Below are 27,872 nucleotides of genomic sequence, written 5' to 3' on the forward strand. Positions count from 1 at the left end.
ACTCCCCATAAACCCACAAAGCTCAAACAGGGGGCAAGGCCTTGCCCAGACTGCCCCCAGACACGACGGCAAAGCGAACACGTCGCCGCTGCTGGGCCCGGCCGCGGGGACCGGTCCCCAGTACCGGGCCGGGAGATGCTCCGCAAAGGCAGCCGCTCGCCGGGGGGCTGGAGGGACCCCCAAGAGGTGCCTGGCCCCGTATCCAGCCCGCGCTCCCCTAAAACCCAAGCAGCGGCCATGGAAAACCGGGAGATCTACTAGTTCAACAGACAAAACATTTTTAAAAGTCTTCAAGAGGTCTGCGCAGAATACATTACATGGGAAGTGTCTCATCAGAGGTACTTATCATTATAATAGTACTTAGCACTTCCACAGTGCTTCACAGCCTCTCAGCACAGTACAAACATTAGCTTCTTAATCACTCATTAGGGACGAGCCTATGGAACAGGGCTATGGCTCATTGAGTAAAGTCATCCCCAACTCGCGCCGTCCCTCTTGCTCCCTCCACCAGGGACAAGTTTAAAGGTTCACTCAGATTCCTATGGGAAGTTCCGATCAAGCCAGGAAAAGGCAGCTGAGGATGAAAATGAGCAGCCACTGTGTTCCCCTGCTCCTCCATCTCAGCCAGGGAAATCTGCTTCCATTAAAGTCTTGAATTAATAAACTTGGGAAATTCAGGAGGCATGAGATAACAGCCGCTCCGTTTGCTTTGGGATTACGCCTAAGGACACTTGTTGCAAAATAGGCCTAGGACTGAAAAAGCCACAGGAATGATAAGTATGTTCCTAAAAGGGGCCGACTGGTTCCTCTGGCCACTTCCCYGGGTTGCTCATGGAGAGCAACCATGTGGAGCTGGAGAGAAAAAAGCAAATAGAGAGACAGAAAATTGTTCTGATGGTGCGTTTACAGACCAAGGCAGGGCAAAGAAAAGGTTCCTCAAAATCCTGTGTTCGACCTCTGCCCCCACCTTCAGTCTTGCCAGTTCAGGCTCCCAGGTGTCTGACTTCAGTCAGCCCGAATTGCGCAGCTTTCCCCCCATACGAACACGGCCAACCCCGTGATGCCCATGCAAGGTAGAACTTCCCAGGACAACTCATTTGAATACAACTGGTCTCAAGGCCAGTAAATAGTTTTGTGTGTGCTCTCAATCTCCTTGCCATTCTTCCATGTGGGCCTCCTTCCACCGAGGCTGCCATTCCATATTTGGGAGCGCTCCGTGGTGCCAAGTGCTCGCAGGTCTCGCGGGCGCTGGGTCCAACGCTGCCCCTCGGGGCTGCCAGAAACCACCACTCAAAGTTAGCAAAGCAAATACCTCCGCAGACAAGCTCAATAAACACACCAGGAGAAACCCTAGGCTTCATAGAGACAYAGCTTGCCTGACGAGGCCAAGCTTGAGGTCTTCAGCACCCTTTCATGTCCCATTTAGTCCAACATCCATTATCCTTGTCACACATTCCCTGTCCACACTCTGCACATCATATCTGCATGCGCAGATTCCTTAAAACAACCAATCTCCAGCTCCACACCCCTCTGCTGGACACAATTACTTGCTAACTATCAGGCCAACCTTGTCTCTAATCAGTCTAAATGAAGCTATTTATTTCCTAGCATGAATCAATATATTTGGCAGACAGGCGCATGCTGTGCGAGGGAGCCAACCCCAGTGCCCAGCAGGTCTTACAGCCTCATCCCAAATAAAGCCTCATTTCTCTGCCTTCTTCACTGGTGACTAATAATTCACTAACAAGCGTGGGAGCAGACATAAAAGAGTGGAAAAGGAGAAGAGGAGGGACTGAAATGGAAAATGAAACAGGAAGGACGAGGGCAGGGGAGAAAGTTCGAGAGCAGGGGGAAAAATGTGAGTAAAAGGGGAGGAAAAGCCAAGATCCAAAGGAAGGGGGAGATGGAGAGCGCGACCCCAAAGCAGTCCAGCCTTCACAAGGCACTGCAGATCACCATGAGAAGATGAGAACCACCTCAGCTCTGCCAGCTTCGCTTCCAAAAGTAGATCACAGAGCCCCTTGGGCAGGTTCTGCTCTTTGCCAGCACTGTGATCAATCCCAAACGCAACCACGAACTTCAGCCAGCTCTAGTTCACACGGAAAGAATCAGAAATACATCTGACTTCAGCAGTCAGATATGAATATGAAATTAAATTCAGGAGCACCAGGAGACTTTATAGTGGCTGATAAAAGGGATACCAGTTAACAAAATGCAAAACACAGCTCCAGTATTACAAGACACATGAAAGACAGCAAGAAAATACTACTGAATTCCACTTAGCCTTCCATCGCCTTCACTCAAGGACTTCAGAAAACAGACTCACCCTCATCCTGGAAGTCTGATGGAAGGGAAACGTCAGATGTCATGGAAGGGGCCAAACTCCAGCTTTGATTTTCATCGGAACTGTCCCGTCCAAAGGAAGCATCATGCRGATCCTCTCCTAGAAAGGAGCAGAGAACCTGGGTTTAGTGGAGAGGACATATTTGCAAATCCAGATCTTACCACCTACACCAAAATRTGTTTCCTGTGGGTTCTAACCTTCCACTGAAGCATTCTGCAAAACCCCAATCTCTCCTGGGGTGCAAGGCCAGCTTCAGCATTTAGGAGCACAGAGGCCTAGCCCTGCTCCCCAAATGGCCCATGCGCTTGGGGAGGATTCGGGCAGGAGGCCCCAAAGAGCAGGGACCAAAGCCCCGGAGCCGCGTTCAGATCCCGCTCCTCGTGCGGCGCCACCGCGGAAAGCGCCCGCTGCAGAAGGAGGATTCTGCAGCGCCACTATATCCAAGAATCTGCTTATATTATAAAGAAAGAGGTTTGAAGCAAATCCATGTGGGGAAGCAGGAGCTACTGCCTCACCACACGCCGTGTTTCATTTCATATTTCTGGGAACATTTTGCTCGAGCTTTTGCTGCTAAAGCTGGATTTTATGCAGAGGGCAGTTAGATATTATAGAGATAGATACAATATACCAAATTCTACTATAAATGGGGTGCTGCTAGATACCCTGCTTGCAGAAGAAGATCCTGCTCAGCTCAAACAGCACCCAAGACTTGTCTTTCAAGCTTTGCCTTGTTTCCTGAATACACACAACCCCGGGCAGCTGATAAGGGAGGCAAAGCCAGCTGCTTATTCATTCAACACACAACAAACAGGGAAAAAAAAAAAAACCAAAGAAGAAAAAAGGGGGATTTCAGCTGATTTTAATTGTGCTCAAACACTAAGCTCCAAACCAGTTTTATCTCAGCAAACAAACGGGCTGCATTCGCAGCTGAAATGAGGTGCTGATGAAAAGGCACCRAGAGGCTGGGACTGGGGGCTGCAGCCCTCGTTTCCCCCAGGAAACCAGCGGAGGCCCCCAAAAGTCAACAGCTGAACAGAGGCTGGGAAAACATTTGGGAGGTGTTTTTATTTTGAACACCCAGACTGCAACGTTGTTCGAGCACRAAGTTTTCCAAGGTCCCCACGCAGGCACCAAGGACAGATTTTCAGGAACCCTGCAGTTCTGCACCAAAAGCAGGGTGGCTGTGGGCAGCGGGGGCCGYACAAACCTCTCCTGCCGCAAACTGGGTCCCCCAGAAAAGCCGCCGCGGGTGCCGGACCCTGGGACAATGCAGCTGGTTACTGTAAACTGAAACGTGCTGAAAAACACCACGGAAAACCTGGCTGCAGAAGATTTGCCCACRGCCTGTGGGGGTCAGCGGCAGAACAGAGCAGCTCCTGGCGCTTGGTCCCTTCTCCTCTACAGCCTCYGCGCCYGAGGAAAAGGCCACGGAGCAGCACRGTAGAATCAAGGGGGTTGCTAACRCCACRCTCCCTTGCCTCCAGCATGCAAGCACTTAACACCAGATTCATGAGAAAATAAAAAAGGAGGAAAGTTGTTTTCAGAATTTCTTTAGGAACTGCATCATCCGAGCTCTGCCCATCCGTGGGCGCACCCCCGGGAAGCCTCCGTGGGCCCAACCTCTTCCCTGTTTTACCGCAGCTYGTAGAGATCCTCACATCAAAGGGCTCCAGAACTCTATACAAGAGGCTGCCAAAGGGCCAYAGCTCGTTGTCCGACGCAAAACTCGGCGTTCATCCCAATGCGGAGCCCCCCAAGCTGCACTGGTGCAGGCCTGGCTCTGCAGCGAGGTCGGGCACCAGCGTTTGCAGCCAGCCCCAGCCCACCCGGCCCTGATCTGTTAAGAGAAGGTTTTCTTTCAAGCAAACTGCACGGGATTAAGAAAAACGGGCTTTTCGAGCAAGCCTCAAGGTACCAGGTGTTCCCTTCTAACGAGCTACAGGTGCAGCATTATTGCAATAACGAGCAAACTGGTTGTGGGTTCCCGGCTGTGCAGCAGAACGGGTGGAGCAGGAGCAAGGGCCCAGGCGCCAGAGCTGCCCCAGAAGAACCCGCTGCCTTTCCCAGCAGCAGTAGCTGTCGATCCCATAAAGCACGGGGGAAACAGGCCCGTTTTGGGGATGCATTTCCCAGGCAGCGTTATAGCRGGAGAGAACGTACGGAGCGGCCGCCACTGCAGCCGTGGGCTTCCTTGCTGCCGCCTCCCACTGCCCACATGGAAGCTGCAACTGGCTCTTCCCAAGCGTTTGCAGGCACAGACCCCGCACAAGCACACACGGGCCCTCCGTGCACATACGTGCATCACACCGAGTGCTGTGAGGATCTCTGTGGCGCACGCCATGGTCATACAAATCTATGCAAGAAAACATTTGGTTTGTGTTAGGACGAAGAGTGCTTTCAAACACAGCCATGAGATTCACAGAAGATTAGCAAAACCCTCTGCAACGAAGCTACTTAAATCCCATTTCCTTCCCATTTCGATTTACATTATGAGAAACAACTTCTTGGGCTTTAATCCACTTCGCCATAAAGTTTATGGAGCAGCAACAGCTAGTTGAGTCCAAGCAGAAAAAATAACCAGCAACTTGTCAGGGGCCAACCTATTGTTCTCAATGAAGAAAAAACTCATTAGCTTTTAATGAAAACACAGGGAATAAAAACCAAATAGCAGAGAACACCAGAAAATAATTATCCTGCACCTGACGCAAAGCTGCTCTTCCTTCCTMCTCAAACTCTCAGCAAAATTCCTCAACTTGTCACCCTTTGGAGCATGACCAAAGGCAAGACTGACTCCAAAGGGCAGAGCAGGAGGTTTTCCTGGGCGCGCTCCTCATGCAGGGCATCCCTTGGCACTATCTGGCTAGCAGTGCATGTGCCAAATCCTCTGCCTTGCTGCTCCGTGCCTCTTGTGGTGCCACGAGGTGGAACGTGGGCAGCTCTCGGCCGCTCGCGGTTTCTTGCAGGGCAGCAGGCAGGAGCGCCCGGGCACGGGGAGCCAGCAGCAGCTGGACCACAGCCCCGCTGCAGCGTCACAAAGCGCCTCCGTGCCCGTCAGAACACAGGGACAGCGATACTTAATCATAGAATCATAGAACGCTTAATCTTTAAAAGCAGGATCTCCTGTGGAGAGCTCAAGTGTCAAGGCCAGACTCTTCCACGTGCAAATGGCAAAGTTCTCCCTTCTCCGAGCTGCAGTTTGCCCATCGAGGGAAGGTGGGGAAAAAAGCTACCGCATCCCGGCCATGCCAGGAGGAGAACGGGTCTGAGCAGGGGAAGGGCTGAGGGCAGGTGCGTGAACCAGCGGCAGCAGCTTGCTAAGGAAACAGTAATTCACCTTGCTTTGCATGCAGTGAGGGCCTCCGTCCCGGTACCCACGGTTTCATTAASCATCTTTCCAGATGATAATAAAAAATACCAAGCGAGTTCTATTTAGGCCTTTGTGATAAGCTGCTTTGTGCCAAAGCGGAAGTAAAATCCCCAACTCCGCTTAATATTCAAGGAAACGAAGTTCCTGCCTCAGAGTAATGACTCCTCGTATCGTACTACAAATAAAGGTCTCTGATCCAAATCCCATCTGCCTTCATGCTTGACAGTGTTAATATCCCTAGATTTTCAGGGACTAATTTAGCAGTAATGCATTTCCCAAAGCAGAGCAGTAAAAGTATTATCAATACTATGGTTTAATATCCCTTATACAATCACTCGCTGAAATTATGGAGCATCACATGGAAACACATCAACAGAGACGCGCCCACACAGTAAGTACTGCTCATATGTAAATATATTATAGCTTAGCATTTGTAATGTTGTAGTTAAAGCTCTGTCAACATTGCCATTATAAATTATATACCTTTTTAAAGACATTTATGTGCTCGAAAATGTATGATGTTTCTTTTTTTGAATGCCTTAAAGGCTTCATCAGCTCCTAAGTGCCCATTTGGATTTGTGTGGTTAGCCCCGGTGCTGAAGGCGCCGCGAGCTGCGGTTTAGGCGGGCGCAGCYTTTCCCTCGCACCTTCTCCATGCGGAGCACGGACCTGCCCCTTGCCGTGCCCAGGCTCATCCCGCCTGCCCCAACGCCCTTTTCCGTTTGGCTTCGCACCCTGCTGCGCCCACGGCTCCCTCCTGTGCCCCGGCCACAGACAGAGCCGTGTTGGAGCTGCCTCATGAACTGCGGGGAATGACCCGCTCTGGCTGCAGAGCCCGGGGCCRTCCTGGCCGGGCGGCTCCGAGCGCAGGGGCCGGCTCCGCGGCCGCGGGTTGGACCAGCGGGGCCGCCTGCCTCGCGGCGCCCCGGTCAGGGGCGAGCGCGGCCCTTCCCGCCCCACAGCAGCCCATTTATCACCGTTTTCAAGGCGTCCCCCCCAAACAGGCCTTGGCCAGCTGACAAGTGAATCCGGTCCAAGACTAATTCCGCTCGCTCGCTCCCTAGCTTTTTACTAATTACACGTAGTAAAAGCAAATTAATGGTCCGCTGGGGCGGGCGGCGCGGGGCTGCAGTGCTGCCGGGCGCCCAGCAGGTCGGGCTGCAGCGTCGCATGCGAGCGGGAGGCTGCAGCGCGGCATGCGGGGGGAGGCTGCAGCGGCGCATGCGGGAGGCGCCGCCACCACCTGCGGCGCGGGGGGGCCTCCCTCGAGCCCCCCAAACCAGGGAAGCCGCCGCTTCCTACCTGCACCACAGACCCGACCCCTCCTGGAAGGGGCAGGGGAGGGAATCCAGGCACTGCCAAGGGCATCGCGGGTGATGAAAAGCAAAGCGGAATTGCTCTCGGAAAGCAATTCACCTTTTCCGAGTCAGGTTTGGCAGGACAAATCCAAAGAGGGCTCGGGAGCTCCGAGCAGGCTGGGGTTAAGTTATTTCTCCCTTCTACCACATGCTAAAGAAACTTTGTGACTACATGGGCCAAGTAACCTGGAAGCTATTAATTCAAACCTTTAAACTCTATACACTTACATGTAGATTATAAAAATCTAGATTTAAAAGCTATACAGGGCATTCAAATCAAAGCCTTGCAGCCAATGGGGGAATTCTTTTTAAATAAGCCAACCACCCCTGCACAGAAAACCCCACTCCACCGTCCGGTAACTTGTTCCTCCTAAGGAGCCTCTGTTCTTGGAAGAGGCCAAGCCTTCAATTTACAAGCAGGGAAACTGAGGCACGGCAGGAGCACAGGTCCGCACTGAGGCTCGGCCCAGCCACCAGTGCCGCTGGGAGGGCAGCAGAGCGGCGTCCGAGAAGCTGCAGCTCGGCCCTACGCAGTGCAACGATCCACTAACCAGTTCTGCAAATGCAACTGGGGATCTAAAAATGCGGCGCTGCAGAGAGAGGCCAAACTGTTTTGAGCCAGGTCCCCCGCAGCGGGAGCGGCTCCGGCTCCTTTCCCAGCCACATGCRAAGGCAGCGCAGGGGCAGCGGCAGGGGCAGCCCGGGGAGCACATTCCGGGCCGGGACGCAAGGCGGCTGTCTTGCCCGCGCCCGCCGCAGCCTCCCGCGCGGCAGGAAGGAAAGCCCGGGCAGCGCCGGGCGCGCGCAGCCACGGGGGACGCAGCCGGGCACCGCGCGAGGTGCCCGTCACGCCTTTCTGATAACGCCAAGCATTAGTTCACAGTTCTGTTTCAGGATGGAGGCTCARGGGGCTGAATTACTGCTCCAGGGATGGCTTGTACGGGCTGGGGCTCTGCAAACCAGTGCAGGGCAGCAATCTGTGCAGGCAGCTGGGAGAGAGGGACCCAAACCTCCAGCTTTGGGGAAGCCGAGGGCTGCGAAAGCTCCGAGCCGGGGTTCACTGCCCAGGGATAGCACAAGGCACGGGCTAAAAGACAACACTGGTTTTCCCAGCAGCAGCCCCCAGGTCGGCTTGCACCTATGCAGGGCCGCTTCTCCATTGGGGCCAGAACAGAGGATTTACACCCCGTTTTCTGGCAGCTGCTGGCTGCAAGACGCTCCGGGGACGGTGCATGGTGATGGTGCCCGGGACACTCCCATGCCCCCAGCAGAGCAGTTCCTCGCCCGCTCGGCTCTGCACGAGCACGAAGCTGCCCTCGGGCTGCGCATTGGGCTACRCACCTTGCACTAGCCCCGGCCCTTCTTCCTGGAGAGGAAGCTGCAGCCCATTCCTATTGCCCACACACGGCCGGAAAGCACAGGGTGGGCATCTGAGCAGGCGCACGCTCCAAAGCTGCACATCAGGCCATTTAGACAATCTAATAATTAGAGTATTTCATTAACTGACCAAAGTGAGAGCAATAGAACTTGTTAATATTTAACTTACTGGGGCTCCCCAAACTGCCGTATATTTAGCATCTTTATTGACATATTTATACCTTCCCCTTTACGGTACATTGCTTAAAAGCGTGGTATGCTGTGAACTTGTGCAGGGAGGGAAGCCTGGCACCCTGCACAAATAGGAACAAAGAGAACAAGCCCAGCCCCAGTGTCTTACAATTCAGATGGATTTCAAAGGAGCTAYGAGTAACTCAGTAACTTGAACACTTTTTGATTAATGAAGTAGAGATCTGAGAAGCATCTAGTAATCCAAACCAGGAACTTGCCCTAAGTTTGTAAGTTTTAAATCAACGTGCTGTTTAAAGAGAGTTCAAAAGCTCTCATTAACCTAGTTTTTCCTCAAGAAAGGTCATGAGAGTTTTGACGTCAGCGACAGAACCACCCGCCCAACCGCCGGTTATTGCCTGGCCTCTCAATCCTACTGCAGGTTCTGACCGTCTTTGCTGGCTCCAACAGCAACTGATAAGAGGCAGGCCAAGTTCCCAACCGAAGGGAACATTTGCTTTTGGCAGCTTTTCCCTTCTCTTCCCCTCCCTGTTCCATTTCATGCAACGAACACCCCCAGAAAGAGGAAAAAAATAAAATAGACATTGCTTCGTATTTTGAAGTAGTGAGGGGAAATGAGTATTTTTCCCTATGATGCAACGATATTAACCTCAATCAAGTGCAAGTACCTGCTCATTAATGACTCTGAGCTTTGATCCAACCCAACACTTGCACGTCTAGCACGGGAGTGCAGCCAGGTCGCTGGCGGGAACCGCCTGGGTGCAGCACCCGCAGCCAAGGCTGCTCCAAGGCCGGACACAGGCTCGGAAGGGCAGCGCGGAGTGGGGCAAGGACAAGCGGGAAGCGAGCGAGCAACAGTCTGGCCCTGGAAATCTGCTCCAAATAAGGGTCTTCAGTCAAAAGCTGCACTCATAGTGGGGCTTCGGTTTTTGGAACACTCAAAATTCCACAGCAGCACTATCCAAATGGCACCCACGTGTCTGAAAGTGCAAACGTACCTGCCCAGCCTCCCCTCGGCACTGACGCTCCCCTCCTGCCTGCAACACTTGGCGCACACTCTGCTATTTTTTCCTGCAATAGTTGCTTACCTCCAAAATTTGTGCCCGATACCTTAGGTAGCAGAATAATTTATAAGCACAYGTAAAAGCAAAACTGCGCAGCTGCTCAGGGCTTGCAAAACTATCAAACAGGAGGGAATTTACTGCAAAAAAGAACAAAAAAGGAAAGCACCATCTCTAGTTAGCCCAAAATATAACATCTAGAGAGGCAGAGAACTGTGCGCTCAGAGCTGCAGGAAGCAAAGCCTCAGTGCTGATAAAGGGAGCTGTCAGAAATGTTGATATTAAAGCTTTTCTTTTTTTCAGTTCAAGAACATATGCCTTTGTGTATATTTGATTTTTCATTAATTAACCCTGCACCACCCAAACACATCTCGGCCTTTAGAAAGCATTCTAACAAAAGTTTTTTTGTTTTCGTTTGGTCTCTGTGTTATGACACTGCAGGGTTTGTAACTGGCACTCGTGTTTATAAAGCAGGAAAATTCCACGCATGGCGATAGAATAGATATTTTAACAATATGTTACAAATATTGTCAATTCAATAATTTTTCCCTTGCGTTTTCAAACACATCATCAATCTAGACTAGGTTTCTGCATGTGAACCCTGCTTACCACTGAGCTAGAGTCTTTTGGCATGAATGCAAAGAGGGYTTTTTTATAAATAAAACTTAGTAAAATCACTATACACTCCATTAATTCAGGAACACTCTGCCTCGGCTTCAAAGGGGCTCCTTACAGTAAAGATGGTGTTTCTGCTGCTTTAATGATTTGCTACTTGTTCTTGTCATAACTACACGAACCAAATATGCGCCGGCAGGAGCAGCGGCCGGGACGCGCTCGGTGCCGCCTCCCACCCGGCTCCATCCAGCCCAGTTCAGTGCATTTGAGGCTCTGCGAAGCTGCTCCATGAATCTAACACTCTGTGCGATGCCAGGTAAGGAAAGCGACCCTCCTTGAGCCTTGTTTTTCCTAAACTCCAAGGAACAATAATCCCTGCTTTCCATAACGTTCTGACTAGTTATGTGTACKGCAGGGAACCTGCTGCTCCGAAAATACCCCCAGCACTTCAAACAAAGCTGTCTGGAATGAATTTTTAGTAGGGAAACAAAGTTATTGCAAGCTCAATGAAAATAAATCTGTTCTTTTATTCACCCATTCAGGGCTGTTTTCTTCAAAGAAAAGAAAAAATCACTGGCAGCAAGTGCATCTGCTTGATGTTTAGTTCTCCCATGGGAATGAGCCCTTGGAAGAAGAGTTTTTCCTGCCCCACCGYGGCAAGCGCCATGCACAGGGCAGCAGGGCCCAGGTGCCACAGCGGGCCTGGGATTTGCTTTGCCATTAGCCCCAAGCCGGAGCCCTCCCTGGCAAGGGCAGGGCTCGATTTGCACCCTCACTTAAAGCCCACGTCCTCCAGCACCGGGTGTTTCAGCGTGGCCTTCACACCAAAACCAAAGCGCTTCAGGAACAAAGATTTAAGCCAATTCTCTCCTACCAGTGACCACAGTGACCTTTGGCATGTGCCCATTTCCAGGCATCTTTTGGGTCCGGGAAGAGGCAAACTGAAATGTGAGTGAATAAAGTTACTTGGTGCAAAGGGACATTGCAGCAGAGCCCAAACTAGGACCTGCAGCCTTGATCCAAATCTCCCTTATTTCAGCACACAAYCCCCTTGCATTCGTAGTTAGCCCTCGCTTTCGCATCGCTCCCGTCTCCCCCTTCTCCTGCGGAAGCCCCTTGCAGTACCCGGAGCCGCCTGCTGCCGCTCCCTTGCTCCGCTCATTGCCGCTGCACCAGGGCTGCTGCCAAAGAACCCAGTTGTAAGGAGAGACAAACGGCAGGAAGGAACCTGGAGAGGGGTGAAACGAGCCCGGCTGCCCGTGGATTTCCCTCTTCAGCCGCTCCAGGATGTGCGCAGTAGAAGGGCACGCGCATGCGAAGCCTGGTCGGTGCATGAAACGCACAGACAATCCACGAGTCACCCGCGCTGTTCAAACAGCCCCGAGGAACCGGCGGATACAGGGTTGAGCTGCACGCTACAGCCCACAGCCTCCCTCGGGGCACCCCTCACACCGCTCAGCTACACCCTGCCCAAACACCTCCCCAGCCCATCGGCAACACCCGACCCGCACCCCTGTCCTGTACCGACCACCAAGGAGAACACGGTGCCAAAACCAGTTCTACTCATGTCAGTGAGCACTGGATGCCATCAGGCTGGGATGACCTGAATGGAATTCTTGGTGTTTTGCCCAGCTCTCTGCTCAGGCAGCTCTAGGTGCTTCTGCTCAAGGAGGTCACAAGTTTTGCTCTCCCACTCCAGAAAGGCCAACTACACAACAGCTTTCAAAGAAACCCTCTAACCTCCTCAGAAGGAGCCTCTTCCTTCCCCACCAAACTCTTCCGGGTGGTGGCCGTGCCAGGCCCAGGGGCAGTGGGCACAAGGGGCAGCCCAGGCAGCTCCATGTCCATGTGAGCAGGAACTTGTTTGGGGTGMGGGTGCCCGAGCCCTGGCMCRRGCTGCCCAGGGAGGCTGCGGAGGCTCCTGCTCTGGAGACCTCCCCAAGCCGCCGGGATGCGCCCGGGTGCCCCGTGCTCTGGGTGTCCCCGTGGAGCAGGGGCTGCACTGGCGGAGCCCTGGAGGTCCCTGCCAGCCTCAACCATCCCGGGGTTCCGTGACCTCAGCCAGGCACTCGCGTGTCCTGGCAGTGCAAAAAAGCAGCTCATTTGCTCCTGCTCTTCCTCATCCTCTTGCCCATATGGGACCTGGCACCCGCTGACTAGGGACAAGCTTGGGGAAGGGTGCCCTCCCCGAGGCCTGCGCAGCGGCACAGTGATTCCGGGCGGGCGTTTCAGGGATCAAGGCGCTCCGCTCCGGGATCTGTGCACAGCTCTACACCCCGCTCTTCCTAACACTACTCACACTTCCAACTCCATAAAACACAGAACATCTCAGGAGAACAAAAGGATCCCTCCTCTACCCTTTAAATTGTATGAACTTTCAAAATTAAAAAAATCTAATTTTGAGTCCTTTTATGTGTTCCAATCCTCTCTCGCGCTCCCTTTTTTTTTTTAATTTTGAACACAGCTGTCTGTTGTACTTTCTCAAATGATGCCAGATGCTGGGTTCATCAACCAAACGCACAAAAACAATGGTTTGAAAGCAATTAGAAGCACCGAGGCTGCACCGAGGCTCATATTAAAATGTGATAACACTGCTCTAGTGGGAATTGCAATGCTGCTGCATTTCTGACATTTCTGTGCTGCCAGCCAGACAGGATGTGCTGGAAGTGGGCCCTGATCGAGGAGGTAACATACTGGAATTTATTCCTGGAGTAAATGAAGGATTAGCTGAGCTGGAACACTCGCAAGGGTTTTTRCGATGGCCCCAGCTCTCATCTTGTTGGAGGGCTGGCAGATCCTTCTGTTTGTGCTCCTGTATATAGTATTGTTGTTTAGAGACAGAGAAGGAGCCCCCAGAACGCAGCGTTATCTGGGGCCAGGAATCTCAGCCAGGAATCCGAGCGGGAATACTTGGATTCCCTGCAGGGTGAGAGGAGCTCCAGCTCCGCCCTGAGGAAAGGCACATCCAGCCACTGTCCTGGGCGTGCAAAAGCACCCGTGAAGGGCTCTCCAGCTGCAGGGGCATTGGACATCACCTGCATTCCCGGGGAAGCGAAGCTCAGAGCCACCACCACAGTCTCCCACATCATTAACAGACATAACAGGAGACGGTTCCAGGCCTGAAAAATTTCCTGCTGACTATTTGTCAGCAATTTGACCATTTGCTGACCCAGACACAAGGATTCGCTTTCAAGTTGGGGTTGATATGGAAGTAACTGGAAGCAACTTGAAGCTTATCTAGACATAGGGATAGTCTCTGCATCCACAACTTGTCTAGCTTGCCCTCAAGGCCACGCAGAGGGCAACTCCTGGCACAAACGCCAACGCGGGCTCCTGCTAGTGCCTCTCCTGGGGCTGTGCCCCGTTCCCCCCCAAGACCCACTCGTGTAACTGAGCATTCAGATGAAGCTCCTTTTGCCCGTTTTGCACAGAAACCACCACCCAACCAGTCCCTCCCGCTCCCCAAACTCATCACAACAGTGAGAAAACACCCTCCTTCCCACTGGCTGAACTCACCTCGGGGCAGAAATTCCAAACGATACCTAAAAGGCAAAAAAACAGACAGGCATAAGAAYATATTATTTTCTTAATGATTTGTTCCAGCCTAATGAATAAGTGACAGATGGGAGAATCATATCAGACGCGCTGCCGGAAAGGGAGCAAACGGTCAACGTGTGTTTTGTGCAGCGCCCTCGGAAGCAGCGCCAGCCCTGCGGATGCTCCCYGGCGAGCCCTGCTACCTGCAGGAACTTCTTCCACTAACCAGATGTCCCCTTCAAGGACTGCAAAGATGTTCTCCCCCATCACRATAGGCCTCCTCCTCAAAAATGAGGCTTCCGTGGCCCGTCCCGCTGGGGTCTTACTCCATCTCTCACCTCTTGCAGCAAGGTCACTGCAGTGGCATCCACAGCACCCGTTTCACAGCGCCCTTTGCAGGGACCAGCTCTGTGTGGAAGCAGTTCACCAAGAGAACAGAAAGCAAACACTTGCACCCAGGTGTCCTGATCGGCTCTAGCACCTTCCTTCTGCATCTGCCCACGCCTTTGCTCACCCCCTTCCTCGTGTGCCAGCTCTCTAGGGCTCTAGCTGCAGAGCTTCCCCCTCCCGCTGGGAACTCACCCCTCATTTAGCAGCCCAGGAAGATACAGAACCCAGATTAAAATTCCCCTGCAGGACCACAGAGATGGAAGYTGATGGGACGCATTGTACCCTACTCCCTACCCATCCCATGACAGCACCCACAAGCCCAGGGTGGCGGACAGGGGATATTTACAGGGGGACAGGCAGGACATGACCAGGAGTCCAGCTCAGGGGACACACGAGCGAGACGCAGACCCAGGAGCGGCTGTATGGAGCAGGAACCCTCCCGACTCCATTCCTCACACTTGGAGCACAGCTTGGGCCAAGATCCAAGTCATTCTAATGAAGAAATAGCACGGGCAAACTTTGGAATCAGATCAAGGATTGGGAATAAGCTACAAAGTGACCCATTCACAAGCAGGATGTAACAGAGGGTTGGGCTAYAGGTATTAATGGCAAGAATCCAGTACGCAAAAAAAATCCAATCAATTTGTTTCCTCATTAAAAGCTTTCATGAAGAAAATGATTTAACACAAACATTCAAGCAACTGACACAGATTAATTAGAAAACAACAACGGAATTCTGATTAAAGGCCTAATATTTGCCTTGCTGGGTTTGGAGCAGCGTGTACAACGAGAGGAAAGTTCCCTGCAAAGGGAGGCACCGGGCAGCAGGGCAGCCGTGTTGGTAGGAAAGGGCCGGAGCTCTGCGCTCGCCGCCGGGAGGCACCTCTGGACCCTGGGATGCTCTCGGTGCCCGTTTTACAGGAGCTCTGCACTAGGGATCCCAACGGGGCGATCTCCAAGGTGCTGGGGCTGGGCCAAGACCAGCGCAAGGGGTTGCCCAGGCGCAGCTTTAACCGCCGGGCCCTCCAGCCCAACACACACCCAGGCTGCAACACTCGTGTCTCCCGAGCGGACAGCGACGGCGAGCCAAGGCCAGAGAAACCGCCCCTCGGTCTGTGAACTTTGTCTCTTGTGCTTGAGAGACTGTCCTAATCTCCCCTGAACATGTTTTAGTGATAACATTTACTGCACCGGGACCAAAATGATTTTCTGTCACTTCTAATTCCAGTTCAATAAAAGTATAAGAGCTTTGTTTCTAACCTCTGTCATTTTTAATACAGTAAAATGGTTTAAAAAATGTAAAATTGAGTTCCATTTCCTATTGGGCCAGCAATCCCATGTTAGCTTCACTCTGATCCAATTTAAGAGGTGGGGGGAAAAGAAATACCAGAAGATGCCTTTTTTTTAAGCATAAGGAAACAGTCAAATTCTAATCTCATCAAATCAAGAGATGTCTTTAATCTCATGCTTTGATCATTTTCACTCTGGAAAGGCTTAAGCAGAGAATGAAAGTTAGTTCAAATTTTAATCAGCAGTTGGGGGGGGAAATGGTTTGTTCTTATGGAAGATGAAAGAGAAATGATCTAATTCCTTCATCTGCTACTGACTGCACGAAAGTCTTGAATAAATTACTTTTCTTGAGTGGGTAGAAGGCACTCACGTACAATAGACAGTACCCAGTTTGTTCACTTAAATGATGAAATTCGTTTCCCCTGCAACGTGGTGCTTTACATAGCCCTAAGGTCGAGGGAACAGCAACTTACCTGGAGGTTTTTACCCTCTACCTGCAGGTGCCTCAACAGCCACTCAGTAAGTTACACGGGCATAATTTTAATAGGCAGCCCCAAYAGTCCTTCCTGCTCCTGCATTACTGAGAAGTGCAATTACTTCAGGGGAAAAAAAAAAAGAAAAAAATCTCATTTTGCTGTGCCAACCTGCATAGCAAATCCAGGCAGTTCAAGTGCACCTATGGCCRGAAGTCACACGTGTGCTTAGGGCAGGCGCAGAGGAAAAGTCTTACCAAATGATTAACCAGCTTCAGCAAGACAGAGTCAAGAAGTGGTTTGAGAATTTTGATGTRATATCTAAAGCAAAGACCTAACCCCAAAATGCCCAATTTCCATTATGACATCAAAGGCCAAGCATTGCACTAACACTCTGACTAGAGACACCCCAGGTATCTCCCCTGGGTGCTGCGCAGGGCAGCACCTCCCCGCTCGCCCCGTCCAGGACACCCTGGGCCRCCCTGGAAGAAGCCACAGACCTGTTCTGCTCAACACCTAAACGGCTCCTCACCATCAGACRTAGCTCTGGGGAGGACATACTCAACAAGCATTTATATTCTTTGCTCCTGGAAACCGTACACATCCCAGCCCTGATTTATCAGTCTCATAAGAGCTGGGTTTGCAGTGGAGATTCCCAATCCAAATTGCAGCTCAGCCCTATAAAGAAGCCTCACCTGCAGCTTCACCTTTATAAAAGTCTGAACCCCGCCTTCTTCCAACTCAGTTGCAGCAGGAACCATAAAGTCAGGTCTCAATCAAGCCTTTGGGATTTTCTTGTCCAATTAAGAACAATAACATCACCACAGATGATATTAGATATTTCAAGGCAGTCTAATTTGATGCACAATATTTGTTGGGTTTTAATGTTGGAGAACAGAAACGAGCCTTTTTTTTTTTCCTTAAATCAATGCTGTACAAGATTTCAAGCAGGAAGAAAAGATGAGAACTGGGGAGCTCACCATTAGSGAGGCCAGTTACAAACCACTTCAAATGCACTTCTCCATCAGCTGGTACAGAAGCAGCAGCTACGCAAATACTCCGGTTACACAATTTCCATCATTTACAGTCCTCAGGTTTCAGATTAACAATGCATTCACAAGGAAATGGATGGGGAAAACAGGGGTAATTTTATCAGCTGCAATGGAAAATGATGCAAATTACTGAAATGGTTCCAACCCAGAAGGCACCAAACTACATTACTGGAAGAGCGAACGGCCACATTCTCCCCAGGTATAAAAACAGGTAGAACATAAGAGCTCAATTGAATTTGTCCCCCTTCCACACGAGGCCATAACATAAATTCCTTCCTCATTTCTTAAAACCAGAAAAAAACCTCCTGCAACTACAGAAGAGATTGGGAACATCCTAACAGATCTGCTACCAGACTTGAGAAAGAAATAATCGCCACGGCCAGTATTAAACTTGACTGCTGCAAACTAAAGGAAAGCTTGGGCTCTCCTACACACACCCAGGCACAGATTTATTGGTGCAGGGTGGTAAAAGGCTTTAGATGGCCATTATCACCAGCTGGTGTAGAGCAACCTAATGTCCCCAAAGCAGGACCGTGTCCCCCTGCCCAGGAGAAGGCCACATCTCCCCCACAAAAAGCACCAAAGGAAAATGAACGTGGAGGAAGCTCATTTATAGATGAGGCAAAGGCAAGTCCAAAGTTTGCGAGCACTCCTGRAATGACAGCGACTCCCGTGCGGTTTTTGCAAGACGCAGCTGCAGCTAATGGCCAAAGCCAGTCTGAACGGGATGCTGCTCAGCAAGATCGTCTCGCCGCTGAGCAAATGAATTGCTGAGGAACAGGGAGAACAGCACTTCGCCTAATTAGGGACAGCGTGGCAGGCTAGGCCAGCCCTCGTGTTAATGGGCTGAGCTCAATTATCTGCCCATCAGCTCACATCCTGAAATTCCTCTTTATCCTGATATTTCATGTTATTCAACATAACGAGTTTAATATTGGTAGGAATTACAGACAGGGCAGTTACACTAATGAAGCAAAATTACCCTGAAATTGCATTTCTTTTCATTCCCAGTCCAAAACTTTAAAATAAGGTTGGAAATTAAACTAATGGATGCAGTTAACACACRTAGAAGTTTATTAAAACGTAGCAAGAAGAGGCCGTTCTAGCCACACTGCTGTCTGTACTTCCTGTCCCAGCTTTCCRGAGCCCTGCTCCAACACCTGGCTGCAGGAGGGATCACGTCTGACCCAACACTTTGGCCCAGGTGCCCTGGGGCTGAAGCCCTGGCTGCAGAGCAGGGCGAGCAGCAGCTTGCTGGTTCGTGCCAGTGCGAGGGAGCACACTGTGCTAGCTCAAGAGCCACACTGCTCCAAGGGGGACCCCCTGCTCCAAGGGGGACCCCCTGCTCCAAGGGGGACCCCCTGCTCCAAGGGGGACCCCCTGCTCCAAGGGGGACCCCCTGCTCCAAGGGGGACCCCCTGCTCCAAGCCCTGGGATGCTTTCATTTTTCTGAATCTCAACATTGCAGCCACATAGCACAGTGCCAGGGATCAGCTTCTGGGTGAAAATGTGGGAGAATCCGGGTGTTTCGCTGCAGGATGAAGCCTTTGGCTTCTCATGGGACTTGGTTTCTCACCAACAGCACAGTAGCGGGCCTGTGAATGCTGCCACAAGCTTCAGCAAGAAAGAGAGGCAGTAAAAAGAGCTTTGGGGCTTTTGATACAGGGGCAGAGAACCTGGGCTTTGCTGGCGCTCCGGCTGGCGGTAGGAATGCCAGGAGGGAGTCCTGCACATTAGCTGCGAGTAGCAGGATGGGGCCTCRGGGTCACATCGTTGTTTCAGTCACAGTGGAGCAAATTAAAGGTAGAGTTTCAGAGTCYATTTTGGATTTCCTGGTGGGTGTACCCAAGAAACTCAACATTAATTAAGCCTCTTTCTCTTCATTTCTGCTTTGATGCAGAGCAGGTCTGCCTTGCACTCCTTCTAGCATTACTACATTTCACCTTAGGGAGGGAAAAAAAATACTAGGAATTTGTTTCCATCATTGCAAACTTGCCTTCCAGCGGGGAGTTTAAATGACTAGCTGACGAAGGAGGAGGAGGAACTATTTATCTCCATATTTTTAAGTAAATCCCACTCTCCCCAACTCACCCCCTGCCTTTGTAGCTGCTGTAGAAACGTCTCAACGCGGAGGTGAGGTCATTTAACAGCAAGACGACTTTTTTTGGTTACTGCTCTTGCCAAAGGACAAGAATGGGCTTGTGTTCCGAAGCGGGTCGTGTATCCGATGCATCCCAGGTGTCCGACATCTGCTGCTCATTCCGCAACAGGCTTTCAGCCACAAGAAACAGCGGCGCCATTCCCAAGGAGCAGCGGGAAGCAAATCCTTGGCACCAGCGGATCCAAAACAGAAGCAAGTGACAACCTTTGGGGTTTCTGGAGAACAAGCCCTGGCACTACAGCCTTCCCCGGCTCTCCCTCAATCCAAACCCACTTCAAAAGGTGTTTCTCTCTTGCAAACACCCTTTTCCCCGCCTTGCAGGGATCTCCATGGACATGGGCAGCTCCGCACGCTACTGGAGATGCACGAGGCCACGAGCAGCACCCGGGAACGGCACCAGAGATGATCACCAAACAACAGGCGGGACAGCACCAACATGCAAGAGATCAGGAGCAGGAACAGCACCCAGGTTCACGGAAAGAAGGGGAAAAAGGGACTTTCACCACCGTGCACATTAAATAAGGAAATGAATTCCAAGAGTAAAACAGCACAGGGACTCATAACTGTACATCCTAACCCAGGAGCGCAGCATGATCGCTACGGCAAGTTGGGAGCAATATATCCTCCCAGGAAGCATGCAGAGCCGTGAAGCCCAGCTGCTTGTTCCCATTGCGGCCAGCAGCTCCGGGTGGCGAGCGTTATGAGCCCACCCGGGCTCTGGGTGGGAAGCGTTATGAGGCCACGGGGAGCGCAGGGATTCAAAGCCCTGAGGGCCGGGTTACAGGAACGGTTCCCGAGGCCGGCTCGGGATAACCCGCCTCGATGGAGCGCTTTCCTTTCGGAGACGCACGTATCTCTCCTCGGGAGTGCGGCGGTTTGCTTGCAGCCGTGAGGGCTGCGCTCGGGGCGCGGGGGCGACGGCGCGAGCGCGGGGCCGGCGCTTCCTGAGCGCCGCTGCCGACGTTTCCTGCGCCCCGGCCGCAAAAGCCACAGGAAGCTCCCYGAAGAGACGGGCCCGCGCCTCGGCCCCGCGGCCCAGCCTGCCTAGGCACTTTCAGATGAAAGAGCAGCCGTTATTACAGTAATCTGCTACCACAAATCACGGTGGGAACGGCCTGGGGCACTATTGCAGACGCCCTTGTTCTCTGCTGCTCTCACCATTCCCAAATGCCCCAARGCAATAAAACACAAGTAGGAAATGCGCTGTGCCTCGCAGGCTCTGCTGCAGGGTCTCGCTTCCCTCCCCGGAGATTCTGGTAATTCTTTTCAATGCATGACAAATTAAGGCTCAACCTCAACCTGAGCACCCAAGAAGAACACATGCATCCCATCCCCTCCTGTTGGGAATAAGCAGGATGAGTATCCCGCTCATCCAAGATGTGTTTGTTCCAAAAGCTTGAMCCCAAACTGTATTCTTAAGCTCCAAGAGCCAAAGCTGAGGACTGTGGGTTACAAAGCACCAAAGAACAARATCCTGTGTGAAACTTAAGTTACTGACACTACCCAGCAGCTCTGGAAAACCCAGACTGATCGAGCAGCTTCTTTCCCCCATGCTCAGCTCCATCAGGACATGGAGAGCACACGCACTTCCAAAAGCAAAATGATTCTGTTGCCAGGTTTGTTAAACACCTCACATACTTACCAAGTTCCGTGCTATTCACTTTTAATTAAAGACAGAGACCAGGAAGATAAAGAACTGTCAAAGCTGCACGATCTCAGTAATGTTGAAAAAAAGACCTCCTTGATGTCTGAATATTTTAGGTTGAGAACTCAGCTTGTTTAATACCTTCCAACAGGTGGGAATTTTTCAGAAACATAGCCCGAAATGGGCAGTCAAGCACTTGGTGCTGCAGGACACTGCTGCACACACCATTCCTCCATTAAAGATGCTGCAGCCCAATTTTTCCAAAAGCTTCTGTCTTCTGCATTCAGCTTGTTCCAATTATTCAGGGCAATCCAGGCTGATAATTACACAGTCCCGAGTTGCTGAGTAAAACTGATGCTTAATTTGCCAGCAGGAAAGATCGATTAAGATACAGCAGGGCATCTTGCAAAGTTCTTCAGTGGGACTGCAGGGAATAGAGGCTGGCTGTGCCCTTCCAGAGGCTAAAACTCTGCTTCCCAGGGACTCGGCTGAAGCTTTATTTACACTGGATGCTTACATCATTCATCCAGCCGGAGTTTTATTGCCAGCTTAACTTCACACGACAACTCGTATCTTAGAAGCAGAGCAATAGCAGTGAGCGCTTTAGATCATATTTCTAGCCAAAACAGTAACACAGAGGAGAGTGAAAGTTGTATTTAAATGGCAGACAGGTTGCTGGAGGTTTATGTTCCTTGAATTTCTCTGAACACAGTGAACATCCTTTGTTTGCTTCACTGAAATCCAAATTATGCAACTCGCAGTTTCATTAGGACTTGTCTGACCTCAACTGTTTTGAGGACAGGAGATTTTGGAACCCAGCTCAGACCTCTAACTCAGGATGTTATCTTCCTTCCTTTCTACTGAAGTAAAGCCCAGGCAATGCAGATTTAGGTTCAGGAACTGGTTCTGAAACACTTTTAGTAACAACCCCGCAGCACAAGTATTCACTCACTTGTCAAATTGTCCACAGGCCTAAGCATCAAGTGATAAATTTCCACTCTCCTCTTCAAATGTTCTCTAGCAAGAGAGAAGCATAGGAGAGGAGCAGATCCATATGCAAGGCACTGTGCTGACACAGACCAAAGCGTAACTCATGTCTCAAAATGCAAAATTTCTAAACAAATTATGACAGATTTGCAGATAACCATACCCAACAGGACAGTGTTAATGGGAGCATATTACAAACCAATGTGCAGTGCACTCACATTCTACCAAGCCCCGAAATCCCCTTAATTTTGGGAACATGGCCAAAGTACCCAAAGGGTTGTAGGGGACACACCCCAAGGTGCAAGTTCTACAGCATTCCCTTGCACAGTAGCACAGACAACACAAACCTGGCTTTGACTTGCTGGAAGCCGAAGAGAATTGCATCCCTCTGCTCCCGTGCTTTCGCACTCAGGTTCTCATTCTGCAGCCCATCCACCAGGTAACTCTCAGCATCTGGGAAGAAAAGAGAGTTACAAGCTAAGACTACCAGAARGACATCAGTTCTCAGCTGAGAAACAGACCTGTGCACAAGCTGGGAAATTCTGGGAGCGCAGGACCCGGCAGCCTGGGCTAGAGGTGGAAGTCAGCCTGAAGACCTCCCTTGATGAAAGGAAGCACTGAAAGAGTAGAGAAGATTCGTGGCAGGTGAGCCCTTCTGGGACTCATAGGAGGATCCAGAACACTGAAGTGCCAGGGCAGGATATCGACCAACACTTCAAGCAAACAAAACCTGTTGTTYTCATCTTCTGTGTAACCAGGGCCGTCTCTGAAGAGGGCAAGTGCGAACAACAGGTTGGTTGAGCCCAAGCCAACATGTACTTGTACCACAGCATGTGCTCCCCTCCAGGGTTATTGCTGAAATACAACCTCCTGGGCTTGCTTGGAGACAGCCAGGCAAGAGAAAGCAGGAAAGCCTCATTCCCTCTCTAATCAGACCAGAGTTTTAATGCAGATTTACTCCTATGCAAAATAATAATGTTCTTGCTTTAGACAAGGTTACAACTCACCTGGAAGMCACATCTGTATGCAAAAATTTAACCTGACCTGCAAGATAAAGGGATTAAGTGTCTATTTGCATAAATCTTTGTTATTTGCAAGAAATCTTTTAAAAATTGCTCGGAAATAAAACAGTTGCAGTCTCACCAGCCCTGTATGGGGCAGCACCATACCCTACATGGCAGGGGCATTACTTCTGGTTTCCTCYAGCAAAGCCTGGCTTCAGACTCACAGCACTGCACGTCTCCAAGCCTCTAACCTTTACCACATGCCCCATACGGTGCCATTAATGACAGYTTAATGTCCTGCCTGCAAGGCTCCTGGTTCCTTACGCTCCACCTGCAATCACATCTCAAGATCAAAGTGGCCCGGGAGGAACAGCCACCTCTGCCTACCAGGAGTCAGGAGTCCTCGTTTCCTGGTGCCACCTGCCTGCGCCGCGCTCCAGGACAGCTTGTGGCTATAAAAGCTCTCCAAAGCCAAGAGCACGAGCAAGGGCAGCGCAAGTGGCACGCCAAGGCAATTAGGCACCAGGAGGGAGCGCTTGGGAAGGAGGAGCAAATCCTGTCCAGAGCACTCGGGTTTGTAATGGTCCTTCCCTTGGTTTCGGCTGCCTCTGCTACAGCTGCTCCTTCACAGATGAGAAGCAGAGGCTGAAGCCCGAATACAGCAGAGACATGCAAGGCTCCTGGCACAACGTGCCCGGCCTGGGCACGCGCCGTTGCCCAGCTCAGCTCGTGGGCAATAACGACACGGCAACTGCTGCTCTCAAAGCRGCACCGACATCCAGCCGCGAGCTGGGGGCTCCAGGAGCACAGAGGTGTCAGGCCCAAATGCTTATTAATATCAAGTTCACTGCTGGCAATTTAGCCCTAAGTAGCTTGCCAAGGATGATGCAGAAACTTGCAGCACAGCAGCTGAGTGAAGCCCTTTAAATCCCAGGCCAATCTTCTAATCCTGAGGCTAAATTTMATTTCCAGTACACAGCTCTGCATTTCTGCAATGGTAAATCCAAGATACAGTGCTTGCTTCCAACAGGCCTAACAATACTGGGCTCAAAACACTTACAAATTACATATATCTATGTACTGCATTTTCTAAACACAAAAGATGCATCTTGCTCCAAGGAGCTTTCAAAACAGAYGGCAGCTAAGGGGACAATTTATTATATACAAGCCAGCTTAAAAACAGCAAACCAAAACCAGGTCAGCTAGAAGGCCTATGTGCAGATAGCATTTCTTGTGAAAAAAAGGGGGGAAAAAAAACAGCCTCCCAAACTTGTATAAATACCAGCTGCTTCCCTCTCATTTTTAAGTGCAGATTAGCTCCACGAGTACATGATTAGCTCTAATATAGTATTTACTTACTGGGATGTCAGCACAGATCTGCTGCTGGATAAGTTATCATAAAGCTCCAGTCACTTTGCAAGGCAGGCAGGGCCCTTTCAGAGCCAGGCACTGTGTTTATAGCACCAGGAAATGAAAAAGAAAGCCTAACCATAACCCCTCAAAGTGGATCAGGAAGAGCAATATGTAAGCAGCTCCAGAGTAAATCACCCTAATGTTAGTTTTACTGCTTGTCTGTAACATTATATTCTTGATGTTTATGGATTGCTCTCTGTGATCCACTCTGAAAGTTTACAGGACTCTCCTTTTCGTTTCCTGCAGCTAAAAAGGTAAGAAAAAAATATATAGTTCAGATTTCATCAAGTGTTTCAGGAGAGTTTCTAGAGGCAGTTGCAGTCATCCACTTTAATCCTGTGGGAGATGCACAGCATCATAAATAAATATGTCACAAGCGCTGAAGTCCAGGTAGTAAATAACCTTTTAATGCCAGCATTAAATTCTAGGAGTTAATCAGCACTCAGTGAGCAGGGCTGAAGGGTATTAAAATACCACACGTATTTTCTCCATGCACATTCATGTTTCTGCCCTTTTCCTGCTTCTCTGCCGTCAGAAGGCCAACAAAAAGCCCTACTCCTCTTACAGAGAGGAGCGAGTCCCAGCGAAGGGCCAGGTTTTAGCTGTGCAAGTTAATGCCGAGCCAGCCCGTCTCCTCCAACRCTAATCTGCTGCCTCACACGCTCCCTCCTGCTGTTAGTCTCCCAGCTGGCTGCAAAACATTAAGGGGGAGTTTAGAGCAGCTATTGCAGCGTGCAAAGCTGGGGCTGGCTGGGAAAGGCGCACACGAGAAGGGTATCGGATACCTTGGGCTTCCGCGCAATTGCTTTAGTGTCGCCAGGACGGCTCCCAAGACAGCGCGGAGTTTGAAAAGCCTGTTATATCACCTCTCGTCTCGCTTGGCAGAGTAAATGCTGTGAGCTAGCACACAGCTTCTTGACTTTGCTGCAAGCTCATTTCAGAGAGGATGATTTAAACGGGAGCTAAGGTTTGAGATAAGTCTTGCCACTTCAGTGGAAATGAGTCAGAGAACRGCCTGGGACCTGCAGCCGCCTCCATCCATCCTCCTGCAGGGGAGGGAAGGGGACATCGTGTCCCAAASCAGATGCAGGAGCCAAAACCTCCTTCAAGTCTCAACCCCGCATCGCATTTTACACGCTGCAGACGGAGCTATTTCCTTGCCTTGCCTGCTTGCAGCAAACAGCGTTTTGCTGTTCCTAAAACACCACGAAGGCTGCTTGGCTGGAAGTGAGCAGCTGCCAGCTTTGTTGTGCTCCGCAGGTGCGGGCGGCCTCCCCGGGCAGCACCTGCTGCGGCCTGCGCTGCCCAAGCGGCAGCGGGAACAGCCCTGCGGAGCCTGCAGCTGGCACGGGGAGGGCACGAGGCAGGGCCGCCCGGGAGCAGCCACTGCCACACGGCCTTGGCTGCCACCGAAGGGCAGGAGAAGCCCTGGGCTGAGCAGGGACCTGGCAGGGTAGGCTTAGAACCCTTGTTTCAGTCTTCAGAAGAAGTGTCCATATATATATGTGTGTGTGTGTGTATATATATATACATAATGTGTGTGTATATATATACACACACATCCTCAAAGTAATTTTTAAAAGAACCACATGACCCAAAAGCGAAACCTTGTGCAATTAACTGCATAGCTTTGGCGAGAACGCAGAGCGCTTACTTGCAACACAAAGCTTAAAGCACTCGGAAAAAGGCAATAGCTATTTATAAGCACTGTGGGGTTGCTGCAGAGAGAGGGTCACACAGAGCACGTCGGCCTTCAGCCACCRAAGCCCAGGGATGTCAGGGTGACGAGTGCTGCCGGGGGGCCCTTCCCTCACTGTTCCTGTGCGCCTTGTGCAGGGTCCTGCAGCACAAGCCCGCCTTGAATCTGCTGAAAGACATGTTATTGTCTTCCCACTTGTGATTTTTATTTCAAATAAAAGAATTGCAGTTAGCAAACAGGGAAATAGCTTAAGCTCCTTCATTTCTAGTCAACAAAGCTAAGAGACTCCTTAACCACTCGGAAGGCCTCAAGACTCTGTAGACTGTTAAGACGCAACAAGATTGATACAGAGGTACGTGACACACAATTAATCTCCATTCATAGCCTGCTATACTTGTCAGCAAACAAAGGCTGTGCTTTAGAAGGAGATCTGAAGCCTTCAATTAAAAGCAGTCAGCTAACAAGAAAATAATCTAAGTTAAAGGAAGGTGGCAGGTGCAGAAATGAGTTGTTTACAGAAGTGTCAGCACTGAACAATAAAGTGCCGCACATCAAAAATGTGAAAGGGTGAACTTCACTGGAGCCCCAACGATTAAAAAACAGAGGGGAAAGTTTACACCTGCATGTGGGGGAAGACCCGAGGCGTTTGGAAGGGAGCTTTGACGGTCTTGGAGGCCGCACTTGTGCTCGACCCTCCCAAYGCCCAGGACCCTGCAGCACGACGGGCCCGCGTGGGGCAGGGGCTGCCCGCAGCAAGGGGCCTCCTGCCCGCGAGGCCGGAGCAGGAGGAAGCCGGCACGCGACCCAGCRTGAGCATGGAGGGCAAGACGGGGCTGAGGAGAGGGGCTCTCGGCAGCTTCCCCTTTCATTCGTGGGAATCCTTCCCGCAATGAAGCATCAAGTGGTCATTCAGTCACTGCAGAACGGGAACTCGGGGCTCTAGCAGCTTTTAAACTTGGCTATTTAAGAAATTAATACAGTAATGCACCAGACGGACTGCTAATGCAAGAAGAGCCGCAAAGCTGCRGGCTGAGAGCATCCCGTGGAGGGCCCAGGGTTACCACGGCACACAAGCTTCTTCCACCCTTTGTACCAGCTCCCTTGTCACCCTGCAGTGACACCGAGCCATGGAACCACTCAACACCCTACCCGAGAGGTGGGACAGTGCCTGGCCATGCCCCCTGCACCACCAGTCACACACGGGCTTTGGGACAGCCACTGAGCCGCTTTACCCCTCTGGCAACACAAGGACAATCCCAAGAGCACTAGGACAGGCAGCTCCATGGGCAGGGCAGAAACGGGACCATCTGAGCACCCAACACCACCAGCCTCAGAGAGAAGAGCTCCAGAGTCTCCCCACTCCACTCTTAAATCTCTTCCTCTGCAACTGCAGCAGGTTTTCCCCAGCTAAGCAGACAGGAAACAAGGACGGAGCTGTGGTTACCTTCCAGGAGTCTCTGGATCTCCTCCGGGATCATGCTCCCGGCCACCGGCTCTCCCTGGATTCCACCCTGCTGCTGCTCCGTAGCCCTGTCCCCAGCAGGGCTGAGCGAGGGAGGAAGCGCAGGGGCAGCCGTGCCCAGGGAAGGGAGGAGGAACCAGGGCCCCACTGCCTCCTCCGCAGCATCCCCAGCCCTCCTGCAACGGGTCGAGGCGCTGAAGCACCCGGAACACGCCAGAACCAGCGCCCCAAGACCTCCCCAGGAGGGGAAAAACTGCAGCCACCAACCTGCAGAAGCACCTGAAACCACCCCCAGAGCAGCACAGCTGAAAGGAGGCTGCCTGCATTAGCATTTAAATCAGGTGGCACTTGGCATGTTATTTCCTTCATTATCTCACAATTTGGTGCACCTGCTGGCAGAGGAGACCCAGGAGCTCTGTGTGGATGTGTGGCCATTTATTTAACCTCT

The 27,872-nt window shown here is 51.3% G+C and overlaps 1 protein-coding gene and 1 long non-coding RNA gene across 2 annotated transcripts in view; both read right to left on the bottom strand.

Annotated features, from left to right (window-relative positions):
• The window catches only part of SKAP1 (src kinase associated phosphoprotein 1), a 95,962-nt gene extending 68,486 nt beyond the window's left edge, over window positions 1–27,476 (bottom strand). Inside the window, exons 1-4 of the mRNA XM_026054445.1 lie at window positions 27,407–27,476; window positions 22,194–22,299; window positions 13,828–13,853; window positions 2,327–2,443 (exon numbers count right to left, since the gene is read on the bottom strand). Coding sequence (XP_025910230.1) covers window positions 2,327–2,443; window positions 13,828–13,853; window positions 22,194–22,299; window positions 27,407–27,440 — 283 coding nt within the window. The 5' untranslated portion in view covers window positions 27,441–27,476. The remainder of the gene's footprint in view (window positions 1–2,326; window positions 2,444–13,827; window positions 13,854–22,193; window positions 22,300–27,406) is intronic.
• On the bottom strand, window positions 18,697–20,098 carry LOC112960237. The gene is made up of 2 exons (XR_003251727.1): window positions 19,145–20,098; window positions 18,697–18,996 (listed from the first exon to the last, which is right to left on the bottom strand). It is a non-coding gene; the product is annotated as an uncharacterized LOC112960237 (long non-coding RNA).
• Window positions 27,477–27,872: the final 396 nt, after the last annotated feature.

The sequence above is a fragment of the Nothoprocta perdicaria genome, unplaced genomic scaffold (genome assembly GCF_003342845.1).
Source record: "Nothoprocta perdicaria isolate Ctin4 unplaced genomic scaffold, notPer1 scaffold_121, whole genome shotgun sequence".
Classification (NCBI taxonomy): Eukaryota; Metazoa; Chordata; class Aves; order Tinamiformes; family Tinamidae; genus Nothoprocta; species Nothoprocta perdicaria.